Source organism: Equus przewalskii, chromosome 12 (assembly GCF_037783145.1).
Source record: "Equus przewalskii isolate Varuska chromosome 12, EquPr2, whole genome shotgun sequence".
NCBI classification, from domain to species: domain Eukaryota; kingdom Metazoa; phylum Chordata; class Mammalia; order Perissodactyla; family Equidae; genus Equus; species Equus przewalskii.
Window position 1 is genome coordinate 9574917 of NC_091842.1, and position 24305 is coordinate 9599221.

The 24305-nt window shown below is 59.0% G+C and overlaps 1 protein-coding gene across 2 annotated transcripts; it reads right to left on the reverse strand.

The window, feature by feature from the left end:
• Nucleotides 1–1909: 1909 nt before the first annotated feature.
• On the reverse strand, nt 1910–23823 carry MYL10 (myosin light chain 10). 2 transcript variants are annotated; one of them, XM_070568918.1, is made up of 7 exons: nt 23194–23823; nt 10212–10304; nt 9615–9690; nt 8630–8734; nt 4946–5024; nt 2330–2490; nt 1910–2120 (listed from the first exon to the last, which is right to left on the reverse strand). In XM_070568918.1, exons 1-6 carry the CDS (start codon nt 23329–23331, stop codon nt 2331–2333), a joined length of 651 nt encoding a protein of 216 aa, XP_070425019.1. In that variant the 5' UTR covers nt 23332–23823; the 3' UTR covers nt 1910–2120; nt 2330. The 2 variants fall into 2 exon arrangements, with proteins under 2 accessions (XP_070425019.1, XP_070425018.1); XM_070568917.1 differs by having other exon boundaries at nt 1916–2120; nt 2442–2490; nt 23194–23343.
• Between the last annotated feature and the right edge of the window lie 482 nt (nt 23824–24305).

The following is a 24305-nucleotide window of genomic DNA, read 5'->3' on the forward strand; positions in this document are numbered from 1 at the left end:
ATCCCACTTCACATGTCTTGGAAGGCCATAATAAAGAAAAATAAAACAGAAAATAGCAAGTGTTGGTGAGGAGCCGAAGACATTGGAACCCTTGAACGTTGCTGGGGGGCATGTAAAATGGTGTAGTCACTTTGAAAAGATGCTTTGAAAAGTAGTTTACTAATTCCTCAAAAAGTTAAACATAGAGTTACTGTGTGACCCAGTCGTTCCACTGCCAGGTATGTGCCCAAGAGAATCGAAAACATGTTCTCGCAAAATTGCACGTGAATGTTCATAGCAGTGTCATTCATAATAGCCAAAAATAGGAGCATCCCCAATGACCATCGAGAGATGAATGGATAAATGAAATGTGGTGTAGCCACACAATGGAATATTATTCAGCTATTTAAAAGAAATAAGAACTATGACACAGACGAACGGTGAAATATTATGCTAAGAAGCCAGACACGAAAGGCCATATGTTATATGATTCCATGTCTATGAAATGTCTGGAACACGCAAATCCATAGAGACGGAAAGTAGATTAGTGGTTGCTTAGGGCTGGGGAGGAGAGAGCTGGGGAGAGCCTGCTAATGGATTTCTTTTGGGGTTGATAAAAATGTTCCGGATATAGATAGTGGTGATGGTTGCACAACCCTGTGAATGTACTAAAAGCCACTGCATTGGATTCTTTAAAATGGTGAATTTTATGGGATGTGAATTATATCTCAATAAGGAGGTTTTCTAGAAGTATGCTCTCTTATGCGTCTCTTCTTCTGTGCGATGTCGTGTGTGCGAGCAACACCATGTATGGGTGTGTCCAGGTTTCTTCTTATTGCTGTGTAGTGTCCCAACGCACGAACGTACTGTTCTTTCTTTATCAGCTCTCCTCTTGATGGGCAGTTGTCTTGTTTCCAGTTTGGACTCATAAATCGGTCCGTTCTTACACAAGTCTTTGGAAGGGTAGATGACGGACATTTCTGGTGGAACAGACCTATCAGTGGAACAGATGGGTCAAGTCAGGCATGTATTTTAACTTTAGTAGGCACTGTCAAAGATTTTTCCAAAGTGGATGACCACGTTTACACTCCTGCCACCAAAATCTAAGAGTGCTGTTTGTTCCACATCCTCACCAACACTTGGTATTGTCAGCCTTTTTCGTCTTAGCCATTCTGCCGGGTGTGCACCTTCTGGAAGTTTCCATTTGCATTTTCCTTGTGAGGAATGAGGTTGGGCATCTTTTCAGGTCTTTATTGGCCATGTGAATATCCTCTTTGTGTTTACCTGATCTTTCTTTTGGTTGTCTTTCCTTTATTGAGGTGTAGGGTTTTAAAAACCATATCTGGATGTAAAATCTCCGTCAAGACCTATCGTTGCCAATATCTTCTCCAGCCCTACCCGTTTTCTTGTCACGTTCTTACTGGTGTCTTGCTAAGCGGCAGGTCTTAATTTTGATGAAGTTCAATTCACTCCCTTTTTATTTTACGGCTGGAGCTCCATGTGTCCTCTTTGAGAAACCTTTGCCCACTCCTCAAACATCCCTGGAAGCCCCCCCCTCCTCGCCACCTGCTTTGCCTCTGCCAGGTCTCTCCTGGGCCGCTCCCTCCTCCCCCCACTGCACCTCCCTCCTCCCTGACTCTTGCCCTCCTCCCGTCTCCATCTTCCCTCCCAGGGCCAGGGCTGGCTCATCCCCGCGTCCCCGGGCCTGGCACCAGGTCTGGCCCGCATTAGATGCTCAATAAAAGCTTCATAAATGAAGGCAGTGTCCTGGGGCCCAGCTGGGGATCATTAAAACTGTCAATTGGTTCTAAACACCAGCTCATCAGGAACCTTTGAGCAAAGCCAGGGAAGTAAAAAGTTTTGGAAAAACCAACGACATAGGAATGTTTCGCTTTCTCCCCAACCGGAGCATTCATCACGAAAACCCAGACCTCGTTAGCATTATTTATTCTTGCTTCGCCCCGACCCCCGGGGCGCGGGGAGCGGGGGCCCCACCCCCATGTCTGCTGCCTCTGAATGTGGCAGGGGTCCCCGGTCGCCTCCTAGTCCTTCTCTTCGCCGTGCGTGATGACGTAGCACAGGTTCCTGTAGTCCAGGTTGCCGCTCACATCTGGTGGGAAAGCCGCAAACATCTGCCTGACCTGGGGAAGGAGCAGGGAGTCAGCCTGGACCAGGTCGGAGTGGGCAGCAGGACAGGGGCTCCCCCAAGGGTGTCAGGAAGGACATTTTTCCCCTCTGTGCAGATGAAGGCATTAGGTTGGAGGGCGCAGAGGCCAGGCCGGCAGGCCGGGGTCCCACAGCCACCCCCACCCATCCGTGTTCTCATCCAAGTTGTCGAGGGGGACGTCACCTCAGCATCTAAAGAAGAGTGACGGGGGTTGGGGGGACGAGAAGGGCAGGGCTGCGCCTCCCAGGAAGACCCTCCACAGCGCTGGGCTGCGCCCCCAGAAGCCAGCCCTCACCTCCTCCTCGCTGAACCGGTCTGCCTGCGTCATGAGCTTCTCTTTGATGCTGCTCAAAGGAGAGAAACGGTCATGCTCAGGGAAAGAGCACCTACGTGGACACGTGGCTGCCAGGGGTGAGGAGGGCAGGCAGGGGTGGGGGACCTGGCCCAGGAGGACAGCAACCTGAGCCTGGCCCTCCGGCCCCCAGATGGCCGTGTGGCCTCAGGCGGACACTTCTGCTCTCAGCCTCAGTTTCCTCCTTTGTGGCATGGACTCTTCTCCCAGCATCAGGTGCAGACCAAATGAAATGACCTCAGGACTCCAACACGACCTTGGGGCCACTCTGATTTCCCATCATACACTAATGATCAGCCTCCCGGTCCCCGAGGGGAGGTCTTTGCTTCAGTTCTGGAAGCACCGCTTTCTTAGCCTGTGATTTTCTCTGACGTCTGTGCGTGTTTTACGGTCAGCAAGATGCTCACTCAGCCGAGGGGTGGGAAGGTGCACTCAGGTCGGTGTCCTCCTGGGCCTGCTCTCACTTGCTCCCCACAGCCCTGGGAAGTGAGTACTAGTATCCTCTTTTACAGAGAGGGAAACTGAGGCTGGGGAAGCGTAATGATCTGCAGTGGCGGGGGGCGGCCTGTCCTCTGGGCGGTCCAGAAGAGCAGCTGCCCCCAGGGGCCAGAGCTGCCTGGTCCTGGAGGAGCTGCCGGAGGCGGGGAGGATGCTGCATTCGAGGCTGCGTGGGAGGGACTGATGCCCCCAGGAGCTCGGCTGGCCCTGCAGGGTTCCCAAGGGATTGCAGTGGGCGGCGATGGGATCCGAGGGCTGAGCCGGGCCCTGTGTACCCAGAGTGTCCCGTGGCGCCGGCGGTGGCGGGCCCGCTAAGGATGGATGCTCATTTTCCATTATTTATGTTACTGCAGCACAGTCACAGTTTCCAACTCTCCAAGCTGGAGACTTTTCACAAGACTCTGTTTCAACCAGAGCCTCCTCTGTGGCCTGCCTGGCCGGCAGCCACGTCTCTCAGGTCCCGTATCCCGGGGGCAGTGCCTTCGCTTCCCAAATTGGGTCCCCACAGGGTTCCTCCCAGCCCTGGCCTTGTGCTAGTGGGAGAGAAGGTGGGTGGCAGGAGAGGGGCTGGTCCAGGCCACTCCAGGGGGTGCCCCCCTTGCCTCCCACCCCGGGTCCCCAAGATGGGAGTGGGAGCCATGGCCCCCGAGGGAGGGGTGAAGTAGAGGGCTGCAGCCGGGAGAAACCCTGAGACTCCCTCCCTACCCCTGGGGAGAGTGTGACTCACAACTTTGGGGTCAGGAGATGGTGAGAACGAACGTCCGAGAGACAAGACAGACACTCCGTGTGTCCCCCCACCGCGCCTGCCCCTCATAACCCACCTCCAGTGCGTGATGGTTCTAAGAGTCAGCAAGGCCAGCCCCGAAGCCGAGGCCTGAGGCATCAGAACGACTGGTCAGGAAGCCTGTGATGGCGAGGAAATCCTGCCTGCCCGGGGCCACCGACAGGCCCAGCGAGACCTTAGAGGCTCTGAGTGGACTGCCTGGAGACAGCTCAGAGGTCAGCCCAGAGTCCGGGCACCTGGGGAGGCTGCCACTGCCCTGCCTGCCCCTGCCTGCCACCTGTGGCTCTCTGCCTTGAGCTCCCACTGGCGTGAGATTCTCAGGCATGGCGGGCATCAGGGGCCCCACCCCAATAACGCCAGCCCAGTGGCCTGCCGGACAGCTGGCTGCAGCCACCTCACTCTCTGTGCATCCCTGGCTGAGCTGGTGCCTCCATCCGGGCATCCACTCAGACTCCAGCTAACATCTGGCCCAACTTTCTCCCCAGAACCCTGGATCCCATGGGTGCTGGCCCCTGGGGCTCCACTTATCTGACCACTCCCCTCCATCGCTATGGACACGGCCCTTGTGGAGGCTGCAAACTTCTCTCCTCCTCCAGGCTGGCCTCCATGTTGCCCCTGCCTAACTCTTTCTTGGGTTCTCCATGTCCCCAGGGCAGACCCTGAGTCTAGAGCCACTCCACACAGGCCCTGTCTGCCCTCTGTGCTCAGTGTCCCCCACCCATGTCCGTCCACGCCCTCCAGCCACAGCCCAACCCTGCTCCCCAACCCCACACATGCCAAGCCCTGGCCCTTCACTCACTAAGTTCCCGCATCTAGAATGTTCTCTGCCCCAGCCCAGGCAACCCTTAGTCGTCCTTCAAGGCCCACCTCTGCCCCCACCCCCACTCTCGCCCCTGGGAAGCCCGGCCCTGGTGACCCCACTCTCCCTGTCCGCTTCCACACAGAGATGGAGATACTGAGGCCCAGAGAGGGGAAGGGACGTCAAGTGATGGCTGAGCTGGGCGGGGCAGCAGCCTCCTGGCTCCTGGCCCGATGCTGCCCGAGCCCACTGAGTTCTGGGCGGGAGAGGAGGCTGGGCTGCCACCCACCCTGACCCCACCCGGGCTCATTATCACCTGAGACTTTGGGGAAAGAAAAACCAAAACAGAGGGCAGGGGGAACTTACAAATCAGCCTTGACAAAACCTTTCCCCTCAGTGTCGAACACCTTGAAGGCGTGGAGAATGGTCTCCTCTGGGTCCGTGCCTGGAAGCAGCACACACAAGGCAGGGAGAGCGCCAGGATGAAAAGGACAGACAGGGGCGGGTCCCATGGCCCCTGCAGAGGGCAATGGGTCCGGGAGCTTCCTCCCCAACTTCCACTCCACAGTGAGGGCCAAGTCCACTTGAAGGTTTCAGAGAAACAAGGAATAGCAGTAATAGCCAAGGGCGCTGCGTATAGTTATGAACAACCTGCACAGCTGTCCATGGCGACCCTGACTGAGCACTCACTACGTGCTTAAGCCTCCTGATGACAGGTCTAATTTTACAGAAACTGAGGCTCAGAGAGGTTAAGTGACTTGTCCAAGTTCTCACAGCCGATGCTGCTGTGTGATTAGTGGGGCGGGAGGGTGGCCACTCTGGGGCTCTCTCATTACCCAAGATGTGCACGAGAGGCTGTGGGTGGAGGAGAAAGAGTGTCACAGTTAGGGGCCAAAGACTGGGGCTCGGGCAGGGCATTGGAGGGGTCTGCAAGGTTGTCTGGGCCAGAGGTGGGGCGGGTGGGCCAGCAGGCTGCGGGGTCGGGGCCCCGGGTAGGGGCCCCGCAGCCAGAGCAATTCTGGTTTCATCACCTTCACAGCGTGAGCTTCAGGAAAGATGTCGTTAGAAGAAATGGTTCTACTTCCACAAGGGGACTGAATACCCAGCGCCCTGGTTGTAGAGATGGGGAAACTGAGGCCCAGAGAGAGGAAGGGTCTCACCCAAGGCCTCACAGACTGTGTGAATGACAGCAAGTGACCTGGTGCTCTTTCCCCTCTGTCACACGGCCCCCCTGCTCACTGTGGACCAGGGGATGCCCCCTTCCTTCTTCAAGGTCCAGCTGCGTCACTGGTGAAGTGGAGACAACAGCAGTGTTGGCTGTCCACCCCCCAGGTAAGAAAAGACAACGGATCGTGGACGGTAAAGGTCCTGACGAACAGTGGTCGGTCATGGCCGCAAACACAGCTGAGGACTCTGAGCCAAGCTCCAGCCTGCAACTTCGCCGTTTTCTCCCACGGAACCCCCAGAAGCGCCCATGTGGTGGGTATTGATGTCCCCAGTTTATCAAAGAGGAAACTGAGGCTCAGAGGGGCTGTGTGACTCGCCTGAGGTCCCCACTAATAAGGAGAGGAAGGATTTGAAGCCCCCTGCTTGTTCTTCCGCTATATGTGCCTGCCCATCAGACTGGGTCAGGGCCAGCTGAGCCTCCCCAACCAGGCAGGATTGGGGCCAGCTGTGTCTCCCCCATCAGACTGGGAGCTCATCCAGGACAGGATGGTGTCTGAATCACTCTGCATCTCCGAGGCTGGCCCAGAGTGATGGAGCCTGGCACTGACCTGGGAGCCGGAGGGCAGAGCTGTGGGCATGATCTGGGCAGAGCATTGGGGAGCCAGTATGCCCGGCCTACAGGCTCAGCCAAGGGGCCAGCAGGGGCAGAGCTCCAGGCCCGGTGGCGGGGGGAAGGGGGGTGGGGGGCTGGCCAAGGGATTATTGGTGGGGGGTGCTGGTAGGGGTTTTGGCCTCCCGGGGTCTTTGAAGGGGCCTCACTGCTGGGGCAGGCTGGCTCCAGCCTGCCTTCCTGAGGACCAGCTCCACGTGGACCAGCTGTCCCACGCCCAGGCCTGGTGGTCCTGGTCCCCGTCCCCCCTCCCAGAGAGGGCCTCTGCTCTGCAGCCTTCGAAGCCCATCAGACAGGCTACAGAGCGGCTGCTCCCAGCTCCCTGTTGGGAATCTCATGACAAAGTGTCCTCGTCCCAATTAGAGGGATGAGGCGGCGCCTGCCCCAGCCCCCGGCTCCTGTCCCCACCGCCGGCAGAGCATGCAGGCTCAGCCGAGTTCGCGTGACAGGCTCAGCTGGAGCCTCAGTCCCTGCAAAAATGAGAAAAAGCTGCAGGCCTGCAGGCCCCGCCTGGCCCAGGGTCACATCTCCTCGCTCAGCCACAGACTCCGGCCCCCCTTTAAAGTCACCGGCTGGAGCACGCATGTCTGTCCCCGGGAGTGTACCCCTGGGCTTCTGAGCTCTTCGAGGAGGTAGCCATGGTCCTGGGAATAACCCCTAACAGCTGCCCGGGCGGGGGGCCCAGTGGCACTCCTGGTCAGGCGGAGAGCACCCGGCTCCCAGCCCGCCCCTCTCGGGCCCTCAGTTTCCTCATCTCTGACACGGACGGTGGGCTGCTTGATCATAGGTCCGTTGCTGGCCTCCCTCTGCCTCTAGGATCGGCCAGGACGGGGTGTGTGAGGCTGTTGCACTGTCCAGCAGGTCACGACCCTGAGAAGCTTGTGATTTTTCACCAAATAAAATCTGATATTAGGCAGGACACCACTTGACATAGGTCAAATGGTGGCCCCCAAAAGATACGTCCACGTCCTCATCCCCGGAACCTGTGCATCCCCCTTACTTGGAGACAGGGCCTTTGCACATGTAAGGAAAGGATCTGGAGATGGGGGGATCCCCCTGACTATGCAGGTGGCCCCTAAATCCAATGACAAGCATCCTTATTAGAGTGTGGCAGAGGGAGACAGACAGAAAGGGGGTGTGGACCACGATGATGGGAGTGATGCAGCGGCCAGTAGCTGGAAGAGGCGAAGAACAGATTATGCCCTGGAGCCTCTGGCAGATTTGGGACTTCTGGACTCCAGAAGTGGGAAAATACATTGCGGGTTTTTTGAGCCATCAAATCTGTAGTCATTTGTCACAGCGGCCTTGGGAAATGAACACAACCCCCATCTTACAGACAGAAAAACTGGGGTGCAAAGGGAAAACAAGCCTTGCCCAAGGTCACCCGGGGGTCGGTGGGATGCCAGGTCTGGAACCCACATCTAGCTGAGGCCGAGGGAGGGCATCAGGCAGGGGCAGCCTGAGGGCAGAGTGGCGACAAGGCCCACCTCCCAGGGCAGCCGCAGCCCAGGCTGGCCCCTCACTCTGACCGTGGAACCCTCGAGCCCAGGGGGAGGGGAGAGCTCCCCAGGGCCCGGAGAGAAAGGGACAGAGCTGTCCTGACCCCGCCCCCATCCTGCATCCCCAGCCTGATGCTGTGTCTCAGGAGGTACAGTGGTTAGAGCCAGGAATCGGGGTTTGGGGGCCATCCCTGTCACTCTGTTGCTGGAGCACCTGGGGCAGGTGTGGCAACCCCTCTGAGCCCGAGGCTCCTCGCTTGTGAATGAGGCCCCCCAGTCCTTTCCCTGGAGGCTGTGTGTATAACCCGTCCTGCACTGGAGTCAGCCATGGTAACTTCTAGAACCTCCTTCCAGGTACCCCTCCTCCCATCGGCAGTGGGTGGTGAGGCAGATCATGGAAGACGAACCCGGGGCCAGGGAGGTGGGGCTGGGGCATCGTCCTGATGGTGGGCAAAGGGCTTCCACACAAATCTTCCCGCTGGGCCCCTCACAGCCCCAGAAGGTGGAAGTTCCTATAGTTACTCCCCTCTCTGGGGTAGAGGGAAACTGAGGCAGGGCCCAGGGAGGTGTGTGCACCTGGGGGCTGGTGTCTGGGGGAGACACCACGCTCCCAGCTGTGATGGGCATCTCTGGGGGACTCGTCTGCACACGGGGCCCCACTGGCCCCTCCCGCTTGCCCAGCCCCTCCCCAGGGCCTCCTGGGGCCTCACTCACCCTTCAGTTTCTCCCCAAACATGGTCAGGAAGACAGTGAAGTTGATGGGCCCGGGGGCTTCCTTCACCATGGCATCCAGCTCCTCGTTCTTCACATTGATGCGGCCTGGGGGAGGAGAGAGGCGGGGACATCCAGGAGCACAACAAGGGTCAGCAGGGTCCTGCCTGCAGGCAGCCCGAGAGAGGGGAGCTCGGACCACAGAGCATCCAGGAGAGTCTCCCAGCTCCACGGCCACCCCTACTCCCACTCCCACTGGGCCGGGGCCCTGCCCACCTGCTGGGGACTTTGGAAGGTGGCTGCTCAGTCTCCCCACAAAGGAGAGCAAGGTGGTTGTTATCGCTATTTTACAGATGGGGAAACTGAGGCCCAAAGAAGCAGCAGCTGAGGTGCACAGAGGCTGGAAGGCCCGGGCCGCAGGGGCTCCTGTGCCCCAGGAGGGGGTCAGCTGGCTGCCTGGAGGTGGGGACTGTGGGATTCGTCATGGTCCCAGCGGACAGCAGACTTCCAGGGGCCCACAGGTCAGTCCAGACGTGACTTGATTGTGCCCCCTTACCCCCGCCTCACTCCCACCGCCACCCCATCCACGCCATAAGGCCCCTCCCTGGCCTTCATGCCAGAGCCCGCCAGGCAGCTGAAGCCACTACCCTGGAGCTCTGTGGACACCTCCAGGCTCCTCCCTCCCCCGCCCCCAGCGTCTCCCCCTGCTCTCTTGACCCCTCATCCCACCCAGCCCTCCCACGCCGCAGGCCTTTGCACAGGCCATTCCTGCCCCTGCAACGCCCTCCCCTTTCCCTGAGTCATCCTCTGACACCCAGCAGCCCTCCCAGGCAGCGGCCGTCCCTTTCCTGCGCCCCCATGGCTCATGAGCCCCTCACCACCCCCCATGTCTACTGCCCTGGCCTGCCCCCAGCCTCCCACTCTTGCTGGAAGGCCTGGGCTCAGCTCCACCCCAAGCCCCAAGCCTCCCCAGCTGCTGGTCACCCACCCAGGGCAGCAAAGGTGTCCCTCAGGTCCTCTTTGTCGATGAAGCCATCCCGGTTCTGGTCCATGATGGTGAAGGCCTGGCCGAGACACGGGCACTGAGCGGCCGCCCACCCAAGCCTGGCCCCAGGCCCCAGAAACCGCGCCCACCCAAGGGGCCGTTCTCCTGTGACCTGCCACCTGGGTTAACAGTGCAGCCCCCTGGGGCCACCCGGGTACCCCGCCTGGTGTGATAGCAGCGTGAGAGCCCTGGCCGACCTGCCCTGAGCTCCTACTGGGCACTGGAATGCAGCTCGGGCTTCATGCCCATCCCTCATGTCCGGCTCCCAGCAGCCCCGTTTTACAGAGCGGGAAACTGAGGCGCAGAGAAAGGAAGGACTTGCTCGAGGTCACACAGCAAGCAAAGGCTCTGTAGAAAGGGTCAGGGCTGCCAGAGGGCAGCAGCCACCCTACTCCAGCAGGTCCAGAGGTGCAGCGTGGCGCCCCTCAGAACAGTGACAGCATCGCCCCCAGGGACTGAGGGCTGACCCCACGCCTCGTGGGCTCCTGGGTGTTTTCCATGCAAGACATTAATCCCCCCGAGGGCCCCGGGGGCACTGACCTCTTTAAACTCCTGGATCTGGGATTGGTCGAACATGGAGAAGACATTGGAGCTGGCTGCGCCTTCTGCTCTCTTCCGGGCTCTTCTGGGTGCCTGTGAGGTGCCAGGGGAGGCCTTGCAGAAGCCCCCTCCATGGGAGGGCAGCCATCCACCCCCCAGGCCTCACCTCCCCCAGTGTCACCATCCTGAGTGACGCTGCCCTCCCTCAGGGCCCGAGACAGACAGACAAGGCTCCTCAGGAAGCCTCGCAGATAAGCGGGAGGGTTTCCCAGCCCCCCCAAGGGGCCGGACAGCTGCTTCCTGACCTGGGCCCCGGGGCTCCGGAAGGCGGGTGGTCTGCGCCCAGGCTGTGGAGCAGAGAGGGGCATCTTTTCTACCATCGGACCCTCCATGGGGCCCCCTCCTCTCCTGCCACCCTCCCAGTGTTCTCAGCATAGCACCTGGGCCCTCAGGCCCGTGAGCTCTGTCCTTTGTCCTTCTCCCAGAGTGCCCACCCCCACCCACCTAGGTGCCCACCTCTGCCCCAAACCCACTTGGAGCCTCCTTCTCTCCCAAGGTCTGCCTCCCTGGAATGCCTTCCCTGCCTTCCATCTGGAAGAATCCACATCCTGCAGGCTCAGCTCCTCTGCCACCTCCTCTGAGAAGCCTTCCCTGACTCCCAGGCCAGCTTAGAGCTCCTCCCCACCCCACGCCCCTTCCAACCAGTCTGGGGCAGCCGTGCCATACTGCCCTCTATGTCTCCCTGTGTCTGTCCCATCTCTGGGCTCTCCTGCCTGCTGCCCCTACCCCGGGGCCTGGCTCAGAGTGGGGCTGGGTTTGGAAACAGCCGTCCAGAGCTCAGCAGGTAAAACAGGTGACCACCCGCGTGGACTGATTCCAGGCTCTCTGGCCAGCCTCCCACCAAATGTTTCTTTCAGGATGTCACCGTGCCGAGGAGTCCACTGTTGGGCATTTACTGAAAGCTCTCGGTCCCCAAGACCCCCGAGGGACCTTCCACTCAGCAGCCATCACTAGGGCCGCTGTGCAAGGAGCCCCAGAATTGGCTCAGAGGGGTGGAAAAGACAGGGTCCCCACTCCCGGACCCCCACCCCCAGCTCCTGCCTCCATCTCAGCCTGCACCAGCCTCTCTGCCAAGCCCCTGTCTACCGCACCCCAGAGCACGGGCCTCCCCTGTCCCCCCAGTGCCTGTGTGGTCTCCCCTCCCCACAGTTCATCCTTGTCCCCCAACCCCAGCTTCCCCCACCCCCACACTCGCCCCCACTTCCCTCCGGCTCCCGGGCTCATTTCAAGAGCGACAGCGCCCGGCTGACTTATAATTAGCTTTTACTGGGTCCTTTGTCTCCACTAATCCTTTGAAAGGGGCTGGCAGGGCAGCCGGGACGTTATGATGCTGTAAAACCTCTGTAATATTTATAAATCCCTTCAGACATCATAAAGAAAGGAACCTCCCCGCGGAGTTCATCTCGCATAATTACATATACATTTCCCTCTGATTAATAAAAACAATCGCTTCCCTTCTGCCCTTTCTCTCCGCAGACCTGCCCTCAGCCTCCGTGTCCCCACCCCTGCCTCGACCCAGCCTTTCATGTCCATCTCGTGAACCGTCACCCTACTGTGTGCCAGGCCCTGTTCCAGAAACCTGCAAGGGAGGAAAGTGTTTTCTCTGACTGCGCAGAGGGAATCTGGGGCTCAAGGCCCCGGCCGGGCGTCGGATCTCCCAGACGGGACCCTTTCCAGCCCAGCTGGCTTGAAAATTCCCTTTTATAAAGTGTCCCTAAGAAATAAAACTCCCCCAAAAGGAGCACCTCAGGGCAGAGGGGGTCACCCCGACCCGAGAGCTAATCCTTGCTTTCCTGCTCACAGCCTCTGTGACGTTAAGAAACTCAGTTGCCTGGTCTGAGCCTCAGTTTACCCATTTATAAACCAAGACAATGCCTACCTCAAAGCATCAGGACATTTATTAGGGACCTGCCACCTCCAGCCAGGCCCTATGCCCAGTCTCGGGGACCCAGGGCTGAATCAGGCCCCATCTTTGTCCCCAAGGAGCTCACGGTCCAGCTGGGAGTCACACGGTCAGTAGAGGAAGATAGAGGGAGGGGCAAGGGCTGAGAACACAAAGAAACCCCTCTGCCACTGGGGCACTCCGGGCAGACTTCCTGGAGGAGGTGGCTTCTGAGCTGAGGCTTGACACTGAGTCAGAGTTCTCAGGCCAAGTGGCACTGATGAGGGCGAGGGCGTGTGAGACAGAGGCAGGACAGAGCAGGCTGTTAAGAGCCTGCAGGAAGACCCACACGTCTGGAGCCCAGGGGCGAGGGGAGGAAGCAGGGCGGGCCCCAGGCCGGGCTCAGTGGGAACCATGCTGTCATGAACACCAACCCCAATCCCCACAGGAACCAGGGGATGACACCAAGAGGGTAGAAAAGGTCAGGATATCAGGTCAAGGTCAAGGATGCCAGTGAGAGGAGCGAGGTCAAGGTCAGAGTGAGTTCAGGCAATGAGGTGAAGGTCGGAATCACAAACCAAGTAAGTCCACGGGGTGAGGTCAGAGTTGAGGAGTGAGGTCAGGGGCAGGAGGCAGGGTGGCCCCAGCCTACCATGGTCTGGAGGGCTCCCTCGCGACGCAGCAGGGCTGGCGGAGCTCGGGGACAGCCCTTTAAATAGTGCTCCAGTCCGGACAAGAGTTTGGAAGGTGACAAAGGACAGGATGGGGGCTTCCCTGCCAGGCACCTGTCTGGGGCCGTTCTGAGTGGGTGGGGCTGTGGGATCCAGAGAGACGCTCCAAGCCACCAGGATCTCCACCAGGCCCAGGCCAACCGGATCCCGGTAGCCAGGGACAGAGGCCCAGGACGGGGCTCCCAGCCGAGGCCTCAGGGTAAGTTGAGGCCTGAAACCATCTGGGAAGACTTGGCTATGAGCCGTGCAGGTCAGGAGAGCTCCCACGGCAGGGCCACCCATGCCAGCTGGGAAACTCAAGCTGCGACATGTGACGGGGCGGGGCGCCATCCTCCAGAAGGCTCAGTCCTCTCCTATGAAAAGTGGGGGGCACATGACCCCTCTGGTCAGCTCGTGGAGAGGGGTTCAACACCAACCTGGTCCTCAGGGGCCCCTCAACCATAGGACTACTGCTCTGTGGTCATCAGTGCCATCCTTACCCACCAGCCCGGGCCCCCTGGGGACGTTGGCAATGCCAGGGAGTTGAAAAAGCAAAGAGACAAAAGAACAATGGAGGTGACCCTGATGAGGGACCAGATCCCCATTCCACTCTGGCCACACACACATATCCGGACATGGCCTGTCCCCACCAGGCCTGGCCCAGCCCAAGAATTCTCCAGGCCACGTGCCAGGCCGAGCCCACACCTGCCCCTGGCAGGCCCCGAGTGTGGCCGACACAGCTCAGCTGCCCCGTCCGTCCAGCCGAGTCGCCCCCGCCCGGGGCCCACCACGTCTGATGGGCTGCCAGGGCCGGCAGTGCTGGGCTCAGGCGGCGAGTCCACCCGTCCCCAGACGCAGGACAGCTTAACTGTCCCCGGAGCTGGCCCCAGGCCTCCGGGCCCCGGTACGGCTGATCCCTGCCTGGGGGCGGGAATGCGATGATGAGAAGAGCAGCAAACGTTTATAAGACACAGGAAGTCAGGCCGTGTACTAAAACGTGTCCTCACTTTCAATCCTTACCCCGTTTTCTGGGGAGGGAAACTGAGGCACACACTGGTTAAGTCACTCACCCAAGTCTGATATGTGGTGGTGCCAGGGTGAAAGCCCCTCTTGCTAGTGGCTCCAGAACAAAGCTTCTAGAAGGTTCTGCCCATCCAAATGCCCCCCTTCCATAGTAGCCGTCCCTGACTAGCTGACTCTGACCTCCTGAACCTGTGATAGAGCCCTCTGCCCTGAGCTGGGCCAGCCCCTGCCGTGTTGTCCCCCACAGGGACCAACCACGTACTCCAGAGGTGCACAGCAGGCCTGGGTGAAGGGGACTAGACAGGGGGGCAGGGGCCCTGGGTTCCAGCCCTGGCCCCTCCTCCACCTGCTGTGGGAGACGGGCCACGTGGGTGAGGCAGGTGCCTGCCCCTTCCTGGGCCTGGCTTCTGGCCCGGTCCGTGAGCCTGGCCTTGGGGCCTCCTGCTCTGGGCTTGCTGAGCAGGGAGACACGCCACCCAGGACAATAACACCTCCTTCCTGCTGGCCACAGGCCTCTCCATGTGGGACTGGATGCCCCAAGGCTCCTGTCTCCAGGGATCACCGCCCAGGACCACGGAGGGCTCCTGAGGGCCAGGACAGTCCTGAGCGAGCAGTGAGCCGGCCAGCCCGCCCGGGGAGGGACATGCCAGAGGGGTTCATGGTGAGACTTGAGTTAGTCACCACCGAGCTTACAAGCGCTTAGCAAATTAGTCCCCCGCTTTCCTTCCCTGGCCGCCTTCTCCTCGGGATTACGAAAGCAGGAAGAGCGAGTCAGAAGTCTGGCGGGGACCATGGAACCCCCGGGAGAGATGGTTGGGAAACATTTGTCCCCGGGGCTTGGGCTGTGCGGGGCGTGGGGAGGATGCGATGGCCCTGGGGGCAGCGGGGGGCTCGGAGCTCTACCCTCGCCGTGGGACCCTCGCTCAGCAGCGTACAGACCCTCAGTTTTCTCCCTCTGAGAAACAGTGCCAGCAGCCCAGCCCCTCCGAAGCTGCCGTCGGGCAGCCCAGCACCGTGGCAGGAGCCCCAGGCGGTCAACAGCCCGAGTTGGGAGGGCAGACCCCCAGCAAGGAGGGCGTCCTCGGCAAAACTCACAGCCTCTCCAAGCTGCCCTCCCTTGTCAGCCGGAAGGGGCACGGGGAGGCCGGGTCACAATTTTGACTCAAGTGACCACAGGCGATGACCAGTTCTTGGGGTCAGAGAGAGCCCCAGGGTCTGTGCTCCCAGCCAGGGGGCCCCTGGGAGCAAGGAGCCTCGGAACTGGAATTCCGAGTCAGCCGGGGTGAGTCAGAGGAGTACTTAGCCCCTTGTGATGAGCACCCACTTCCTAGAGGGCGACCTGAGGTCTTGGGGGTGACCAAACCTGGAAGGCAGCTTGAAAGAGACCTTAGGACAGACCACACGGGAGCAAGCCAGGGAAGGTGACTTCACCCCTAGCCTCTAACTCCTCACGGGCAGCAGGCGGTCACCTGCCTCCCCGACGGCAGCCCGCCAGCCGCCCCCTTGACCTCCACTGCTTTCCAATCTCCATCCTCCACGGGCCTTTGCCAGAGTGGCGTCTCCCTCCCTCATCACGTCCCCATCCTCCTGCCTCCGTCACCTCTCACCTCCTCCCAGGAGCCTTCGCTGGTGTGCCTCTCCCCCTGGAACCGCTGCCTCTCTCCAACCTCCGCTCTGCAGAGCAAGGACCGCCAGCCTTTCCCTTGGCCATGGGGCCCCGTCTCCTTTGCTCCTCAGCCTCCACCTGCCTGGCCTCCAGGATCACAGGGGGGCCTCAGCAACTCAGGCTCCTCGGGACTTGTTCATACACGGCACTCCACGTGGAGAATCCTTGTTACAGACTTTCTGGCCAAAGGGATCTCGGAGGCCCAGTGGAATCCATCAGCCTTCTGAGTCCAGCCCTGCTAGATGCTGAGTGTCCTTTGCAGCCTCCCCATCAAGTGGTCTTTGTGTGCATACCACCTGTGACGGGGAGCTCACCACTTCCCAAGCAAAGGCAGCTCACATTGGCAAATGTTCATCGATTGTCTACTGTGGCCCCACACTGAGTGTGCTGGGGACTAAGCACTCATCTTTGACGATGCCTGCGTTTGGACCACTTTAGTAACCCAGTTAGACAAGGTGTGCGGAGTTCGTTCATTCATCAGATGCTTATGGAGTACTTACTGAGTGCTGGGCACTGCAGACACAGTGGTGCACAAAACAAGTGTGGCTGTCAGGGTGAGGGGATCCAGAGGAAAAGCGCCACCAACGTTCAGAGGGGGCCTTATGGGCTGGGGTCCAACAAACTGGGCCTTGAAGGACGAGGAACATGACAGGAGCTGTCACTGTGCTGGGAGAAGAGCAGGTGACTGTCCCAGGCACCCGCAAAGTGGCTCAGATGTGAAGCTGCACCGTGTGAGGGGCCAGGCTTGGGCTGGAGAGGAGAGCTGAGGGGACAGGACACGGCATCTGAACCATCGAGACGTGACCTCAGAGGACCTCGGAGGTAACGGAGGAGAGCTCAGCAAGGAGTTCCCAGACCCGGCTTGGGGATTCCCTCTTCTGGGTTTAGGGTGACCCTTGGCCCTCTGGGCAGATGAATCGTGCCCTCTCTCTTCCTCCAGCCATCCAGCCCACAGCTATTTTTACAGCAGGATGCTGCAGCCACAGGCCCCTTGAACGGGCTGCCTCTCTCATGCTTCTGCAAGACGAGTGCATCCGCCAGCTCCCAGCGCAGCTATAAAGCGGGCGGGAGGCATTCTTCTTAGCTTTAAAGGTTTCCCCGTCCATCCTGAGCGGCCCCAAATTAGAGGAAGGCTCCAGACAGGGCGGGCCTGGGAGGAGGGGACACCAGGGAGTTTGGGAAAAGACAGACCTCCCTAATTGTCCTCAAAGTTGCAGTCGTTCCATCTGGCGATTAGAGAGTTGGACGCAAAAGGCAATTTCCTTTGGGGTGAAAGGGAGGAAAAGGCTAATTGGTCCTCAGTCTGGGCTCTGCCGGGAACATTAACTGCAGGGTCGGGGCTGCTCTGGCTGAGCCGGACTCTGGACCCTGGTCCCGGGGGAGTGGGGGACGCCTCGACCACGAACATGGGCGCTCCTGTGCCAGCGGCACGTGTTGGTGTCCCTCGGCTTAATGCCAGATCTATTGGTCTAGATTCTGAGTGGGGAGGGTGGTCCTCGGGGAGCACGTACCCCCCTGGTCTAGGGCCCTGCTCCCAGGCGGCCGGGACAATCTCTGATCTCATGACTGAGGAAGCAATGGGGAGCTGGAGGATGGTGAGAAGCAGGTATCAGGACCCTGACCTCCTCCTCAGAGCTGAGTGGCTGCAGAGGTGGACAGGGCTGGCCTGGTGACTAAGCCACGGCCAGGAGGATTCAGGGGTCCAGGGTTGGAAAGGAGACCTCTCAGTGCTTCGTTGCTCCCTGGAGAGTGATGGTGACTTGTCTACCCAGCTATAGCAGCCACAAGGCAGGTCGAACCTAGCACTAACTTATGCTGAGAAGTTGCAAGGATTTAGCAGCACAGAAGCGGCCATGGATTGTAGTCACAGTCAGCTCAACTCAGACGTGGTTGTAAAAGTGAAGATATTCTTGGGCTGCGTTAATAGAGGTCTAGCTCCTCAATCCAGGGAGGTGACAGGGCTACCTTTGGTTGACCTACATAAACAGCAGAAGACTTATGCTTGGTCCTAGTACTGGGCTTTGTGAGGAGGGCTTTTTGGAGGATAGCAGTGTTCAGTCACACGAATTGTGGCTAAGGGGTTGGGGGCTCTGAGCCAGAGCGGAGCTGTCTTGGTGGGGAGCATAATTGTGGCGGCTGCGTCAGTTTGGCAGCTGGGCCAGGGCCTGTATACACACCCAACTGGGACCCACGCCGAGCTCTGTGGCTGCCATCTTCCTTCCTCCTGGTGTTTGCAGCTAGGCTCATAGCCCATCTCCAAGCTCAGCCCCTTGGGAAAAGCTTTCCCCCACTTACCCCATTTAAACCCCACTGTTTGGGTTATTAGCTATTGCCAGCTGAAGAATCACCCCAAAACATTGTGGTGTGCTCGCAGGTTCTGTGGGGCAGCCATTCCGGAAGGGCGTACCAAGGGCGGCCTGTCTCTGCTTCATGACATCTGGGACCTCAGCTGGGAAGACTGGACGGCTAGTGCTGGAGTCCTCTGAAGGGTCCACCAGCCACGTGTTTGGTGTCTGGGCTGGGAGGACCCCAGGTCAAGGTCTGCTGCCCAGGGCACTGACACACGGCCTCTCTGTGTGACCCAGGCTTCCTCCCGACATGGCGGCCCCACAGCAGCCAGCCCTCCAACACGGTGGCTCGGGGCCCCGGCACAAAGGTCCCGGTGATAAGGCGGAAGCCCACGGCTTCTCGTGCTCCAAGCTCTGGAGTCACGTGGGAACCCTTCTGGCCTACTCTCTTGGTCCAAGCCGTCACCAAACCCTGTCCGGCAGCAAGGAGAGACGACACGGACCCTGCCTCTCCAGGGCACGTGGCAAAGAACTTGCTGGAGCGTCTTACAGCTGCCGCTCCCACCGAGCCTGGGCTCTGGGGCCTCAGAAAGTGGCCTCAGGCTGCAGACCTGGGGGTAGAGGAGCCAGAACTCAGATCCAGGCCTGAGGGACTCTGTCCACAGGAAAGGACGTGAGCCCAGGAAGGCGGGAGCTCCCCTGGGGCGGGCAGCGTGGCGGCGGTCGCTCTCGCCCCACAGCCAGGACGGCCTGCGTTTGGAAAGCAGCAGAGCCGGGACGGGGGCGAGGGCCCTTTCTCCTGCTGAGAACAACCTTCGGGGTGGCCCCAGCCTTCGTCCTGTGCCAGCCCCTCCCACTCGGCCTGGACCTGGCCTCGCCCTCTGCGTCTCAGCGTCGCATCTGCCTATCCCGGGCCCCTGGATGCCGCCTCCTCTCACCCCACCCTCCTCGACAGTTGTGGAAACTGAGGCTCAGAGGCTAAGGGGCATTGGGCCTCCAGCTGGCTCCAGTCCCTTGCTCTTTCTGTTGTGTCAGAACCCTGCCCTCCACAAGTAGGCAACAGGAGGGGCAGGTGGGGTCAGGTGCGTGCACCCCCCAGGCCCCAGTGGGCATTTCTGTGGGGGCTTGGAGCAGACGAGAGCCCCGCGGTGGGAAGAGTCCAGGAGGTCACCCTGGTGGAGGAGAGAGGGGACGAGCAGGGCCACAGTGGATGGTGGAGGCCACGCCCCTTGTTCACAAAGCACATCCTTTTCCTTCCCCCAAGATGCTGGCAGGCCTCATCCTCCTGGACAGATGAGGCAACTGAGGCCCAGAGTGGGGAGGGCTGGCTCAGGGTGCCACTGTAAGACTTACACCCCATCCCCAAAGGGACGCCTGGGAGCCGAGCAGCCGGGAGGCTGGCACAGGCCCTCCCCTGAGACTGGGGGTAGCCCTGCCGCGGGCGGCGGCAAAGGCACCCTGTGCACTTGGGCCTCCCGGGGGCCTGGACGGTGCCAACAAGCCCAATTTGCTGTGCTAATGTGCGCTTTCTGCTGCTCAGAGCCGCCTCCCCGCTCTCCTGGGAGCCGGGCCGGCAGCCATGGGACAAACTGTAATTATGTCAAGCCGCACCCCGCCGCCCCGGCTTAGCAATTAGCCAGGTTACCCAGCATCCAGCAGCTTCCACCCCAGCCTGGCCCGGGGTGGGGGCATCAGAAGCTGGGAGGAGGGGGGTTCGCTTTTTAAACCCCCCACAAATCTCCCATTCTAGAGATGAGCCTGCAGATGGGGCTTCCTCCCCAGCTGGGCACCCAGCACCCCAGCCAAACCTCAATGACCCTCAGAGGGAGAACTCGGAGCCGGAGCCCCTCCCGCCCCACAGGCTGGGCCACCCTCACTGGAGGGGACGACGGAGGGCCCTCCCTGGAAGGCGTCCCCTCCCCAGCGCCCCGATCCGTGGGCTCATCTGTAGGGGCACCCCATTCTGCTCCCCAGGGCTCTGGGGCTGCAGAAAGACTGGAATGAAATCTTGGAATCCGACAGACCTGGGTTCGAGTCCTGCCGGGCCTGCCTGCTCGGTGACCTCACGCACATCCCTGGTTTTTGTCAGGGTCTCCGACGCTTCACCAGCGACACGGAGCAGGTCACATTCGCTGTGAAGGTTTGGTACGAGGACTCGAGCCTGTGCCTGGGAAGCGATGTGGGCTTATAAGCTGTGACTCGTCATTGGCAGAGGACACGGTTGTCAGCGCCAGGGTCCCCTCCAGTTTCAAGACCACACAGCCCCACGCTCCCTGGGCCCAGTGTCTATACGGGCCCTTATGTCACTGCCCTTCCAGAAGGTGGCTTCCAGGGGAACGCCGACGGGGTTCCCCCTCCCAGAACGGGCCTGCACGCCGGCCCCGGCCCGGCAGAGCCTCCATCGCCGACACTGGACGGCGTTTGCAGTTGATTCCTTCACCGTCCCTGGCTCACCAGCTTGCGCAGGCCCTGCACCGGCCTCTCTTCAAGAATCCGACTGACTTTGAACTCGTCCCAGTTGTGTGAAAACTGTTCGTTGCTGCCTCCTGGTGAGATCCAGGAAGAGCCGGCCTCCTAGACTGAATGGGGTGTGGGTGCACCGGGGGACGGTGGGCTGGGAAATGTGGATCGGGGCGTGTGCGTGTGTGTGAGGAGCTGAATGCTCACCTCCCGTCGTGGGAAGTCCACAGAAAACGTTGACGCTGAGGAGCCAGCTGGCAGCCAGGCCAGCGCGTCACTGAGTGCTGTGGAGGGAACCACGCAAAGAATCGGCTGGAAGGGAGAGCCGTGGCCTCCGAGGTGGGAGAAACGGGCGGGAGGAGGGGCCAGCCCTGGTAACCATGCGACGCTTCCTACACACCCTGAAAGCGGGCACCCCGGGGGAAGCTCCGCCTCTCCTTGGAGTCCCCAGGAAGAGCCGGGCGGCCCTACCTCACCCCCCAACTCGGCCGGCCTGGGGTGAAGCTGAAGGAGCTGGGCCACCCAGGCCCCCATGGTGGGGCCTCCGGCCCGACAAGGAGTGTATCATTTACGCCTCACTCTCTCCCTCTCTGTCCCGCCACTGTCAAGGGGTGAGGGCTGTCCTGTTTGCGCAGAGCTCCGGCCTCAGGAGGACAGGAAGACGGGAGGAGAGGAGGCCGAGGGGCTTGTCCGATCTTGTTTCTGCCTGGCTCTGGCCCTTTGTCGCTCGCCTCCCTCTGGTCTGCGCCTGAGCCCTGGGTTCCCCTCTGAGCCTCCGTCTGGCTCCACGCCTCCATCAGCCCAGTCCCTCTGGATCTAGAATCCCAGGTGTCCAGTGACTCTGAACGCTGCCTCTGCCACAGGAGACTGGGGCTCCTTGGACATGGCCCATAGTGACCCTCGTGTTTCAGTCTTTAATCCCACACCTCCAGAGCCGGTCACTGAGGCAGGGCCACCAGGCACAGCTCCGGGGGGGCCACTAACACACACAGCAATGACCTAGAACTTGGCCAAAATGGAAATGGTAGCTGCTGCGCTGCAGTTGAGCAGTGCACAACCTGAGTGGCCGTCCCCGGCAACCCTTCTCCAAGGCACAGATTCTCAATTTCTTCCCTCAACCAAATATGACACACATCCTGGAGGCAGGGGACCAGCCACCCAACTGAACCCTCCTGCGAGACTATAACTCCGGAAGGACTGCCCTCTCTTCTCCTCTCTCTTCTGGGTGGGTGCTATCTTTGAGTTCTGAGTACAGCTCTGGGCCTACTTTGGGAGAGAAACAGATACACCGAAGGAGAGATTCCAGGAACTTGGGAGAGGGTGAGGGCGCAGACCCACATTGTCCAGGCCTAGCAGACGGCCCAGCAGAACTTCTTGGACCTCAAGTTTACAGAATTGGATTAATCGTGAACTTTGGTCAATGGGATACCCTCATCACCGGCCCAAGCCTGGCCTTTTCCTCTTCTCCATTTAATTGATTGACTGGTTGACATAATGAACACCCACGAACCCACCACACAGCCGATAACTAGAACATCACCAGTAACTTGCATCACTTCTTCCTTCCTATCCCCCATCCTTCTCCAAGCCGAGAAACAACCAGCCTGAGTCTGGTGTTTATCATTCTCTTGTTTATTTTCATTATATCACATATTCACATGTGGTTAGATAGGATGCTGTTTGGCTTTGCTTATTTTTAAACTTGAATATAAAGGGGCAGCCAAGGTCTCTGAGCCTTGCTTTTTTCACTTGACATTATATTACTAAGTATGGGAAATTGAATGACGGGCTCCGACCTTTTCCGCCTCCCAGGTCAGCCCCCTCGCCACAGCCGGATCATGGGCAGACCATTCCCATGCCCAGACTTCGAGCTCGGCCGTGTTGTGTTGTAAGACCTAAAATATCGAGGCTTGCCTTGACACCTTGGAGCAGAGCAGCCGAGGCAGGGCCGCCAGCACAGCTCAGTCGAGATCAGGAGAGATCAACCAAGCACCGGCCGGGCTAAAGACCCGCGAGAACTGAGATTGTAGCTTTCCCCATCGGAGACTTGGGGTAAGTGGTGACGCAGCATCTTTGTGGCAATAACTACTGGTTACCCCAAAGTTCGTCTTTGCTGACATACAAAGCTTTCCCTGGTTTATTCTCAGCTGTGTGACTATAGCATCACTAATGTGTCTGGTTTTCTATTAATGGACCCCCCTTTGCTGTCACGAACAGCCCTGCCTCGGACATCCTTGTAAATGTCTCTCGGTACATGTGTGCAAGAGGATCTCTTGGGAACATAACTAGAAGTAGAAACGCACAAATTCAACTTTACAAGATAGTGTCAGATCGTTTTTCTAAGTGGCTCTATTAATTTTCGCTCTCGTCAGCTGTTGAGCCCGTCCTCTCCAACCCCTGCTGTCAGACCCGTTCCTTCCGGCCAATTCAAGGGTTCTAATCGGTATCTCATGGTGTGTGGGTGGAACTGTGTCCCCTCCAGAAAGGTATGTTGGAGTCCTAACCCCCAGGACGTCAGATGGTGACCTTGGGTGGAGGTAGGCTCTTTACAGAGGCGATCGAGTTAAAATGAGGTCGTTGGGGTGGGCTCTAACCTGATATGACTGTATCCCGACGAAAAGCAGGAGTTGGCACAGAGACATGCGCAGAGGGAAGGCAAGGTGAAGACACAGGGAGAGTGCCATCTACAAGCCAAGGGACATCTGAGGCCACCAGAAGCCGGAGGGAGGCCCAGAACAGACCCCCTCACAGCCTCAGAAGGCAGCAACCCTGCCCACATCTTGATCTCGGACTTCCAGCCTCCAGAACCGTGAGGCTGCAAATGTCAGCTGTTGAGGCCCTTTATCACAGCAGCCCCCGAAACTAACACACGAGGACGCGCACGCGCACCTACCTGATCGCGTGGTGAGGTTGAACGTGTCCTCGCATATTCATGGGTCTCATTTTTTCTTCTCGTATGAAATGTGTGTTCTGGTCTTTTGGCTATTTTTCTACTGGATTTTTTTCTCATTGACTTACAGGAATTTGTCATTTATTCTTGATTCCAAGCCTTAGCTGGCATTTTCTCCCAGTTTGTGGCTTGTCTTTTTATTTTCTTTGGTATGTCTTTTCCTGAGTAAAAGGTCTCAATTTTCACATAGCCAAATTTCTCCATCTTTTCTTTGGGGTCTGCAGTTTCTTGAGCCTTGTTCACTAGCAGCAAAAGACACCAATAACAGCTGGATCCTAAATGTTCTATAACAGGGAGATGTTAAATTCCATCAAATTCCCACGATGAATCTACTGCAGTTAAAAATCATAGTTCAGGTGAATATGATGGTATAAAAAGATTTTCACATTCTAATGAGAAAAACAGCAAGTGGCAAAATATTATGTATGCATGGTTCTGTTTTTGTATGTGTCGGGCAAACCGAAACCTCCTACCTTCCACGAGACCTGGACTTGGAAGAAAAATTAAATAATCAAGCAGGGTCCATTCCCTGAAGGGCGAAGAAGCCAGTCGTTTGCTGCTCGAGCCGGTTCTGTCGTGACCCAGCCGGGCTCTCGCCACCAGCAGGTGCACCATGCAGGAGGGAGCAAGGCCAAAGTCACCTGACCAAGGGAAGGACTTTACCTTGGCTTGAAACTGGCCTGGGTTGCTTCTGAGGCAGAAATCGTGAACTCAGTGCTCACTCTGGGGAGACGTTCGTAGCTCTCGTCCTACAAGAATGGCCCCCCAGCTCTCTCTGGGAGGGTCTTGAGCTGGGCCTGGGCGCCCATCTGCATCCTGAGCAGGCATCAGAACGGGGTGGGGGCGGGGGGCAGACGGGAGGGTCGGGATTTCTCTCTCAGAGAAGCCCAGGAGAACAATCGATGGGAGGGGCGGACTCGCAGATCCTCGTTGCAGTTACGTTCGTCCAACGCCACCCTGATTTGTTTACATTGTCTTCTTCAGGCGGCTGGGGTGGCGGCAGGGAGAGAAGGCACCTGCAGAGGTTGGTGGGGGGAGCCGAAGACCCTCTAAGC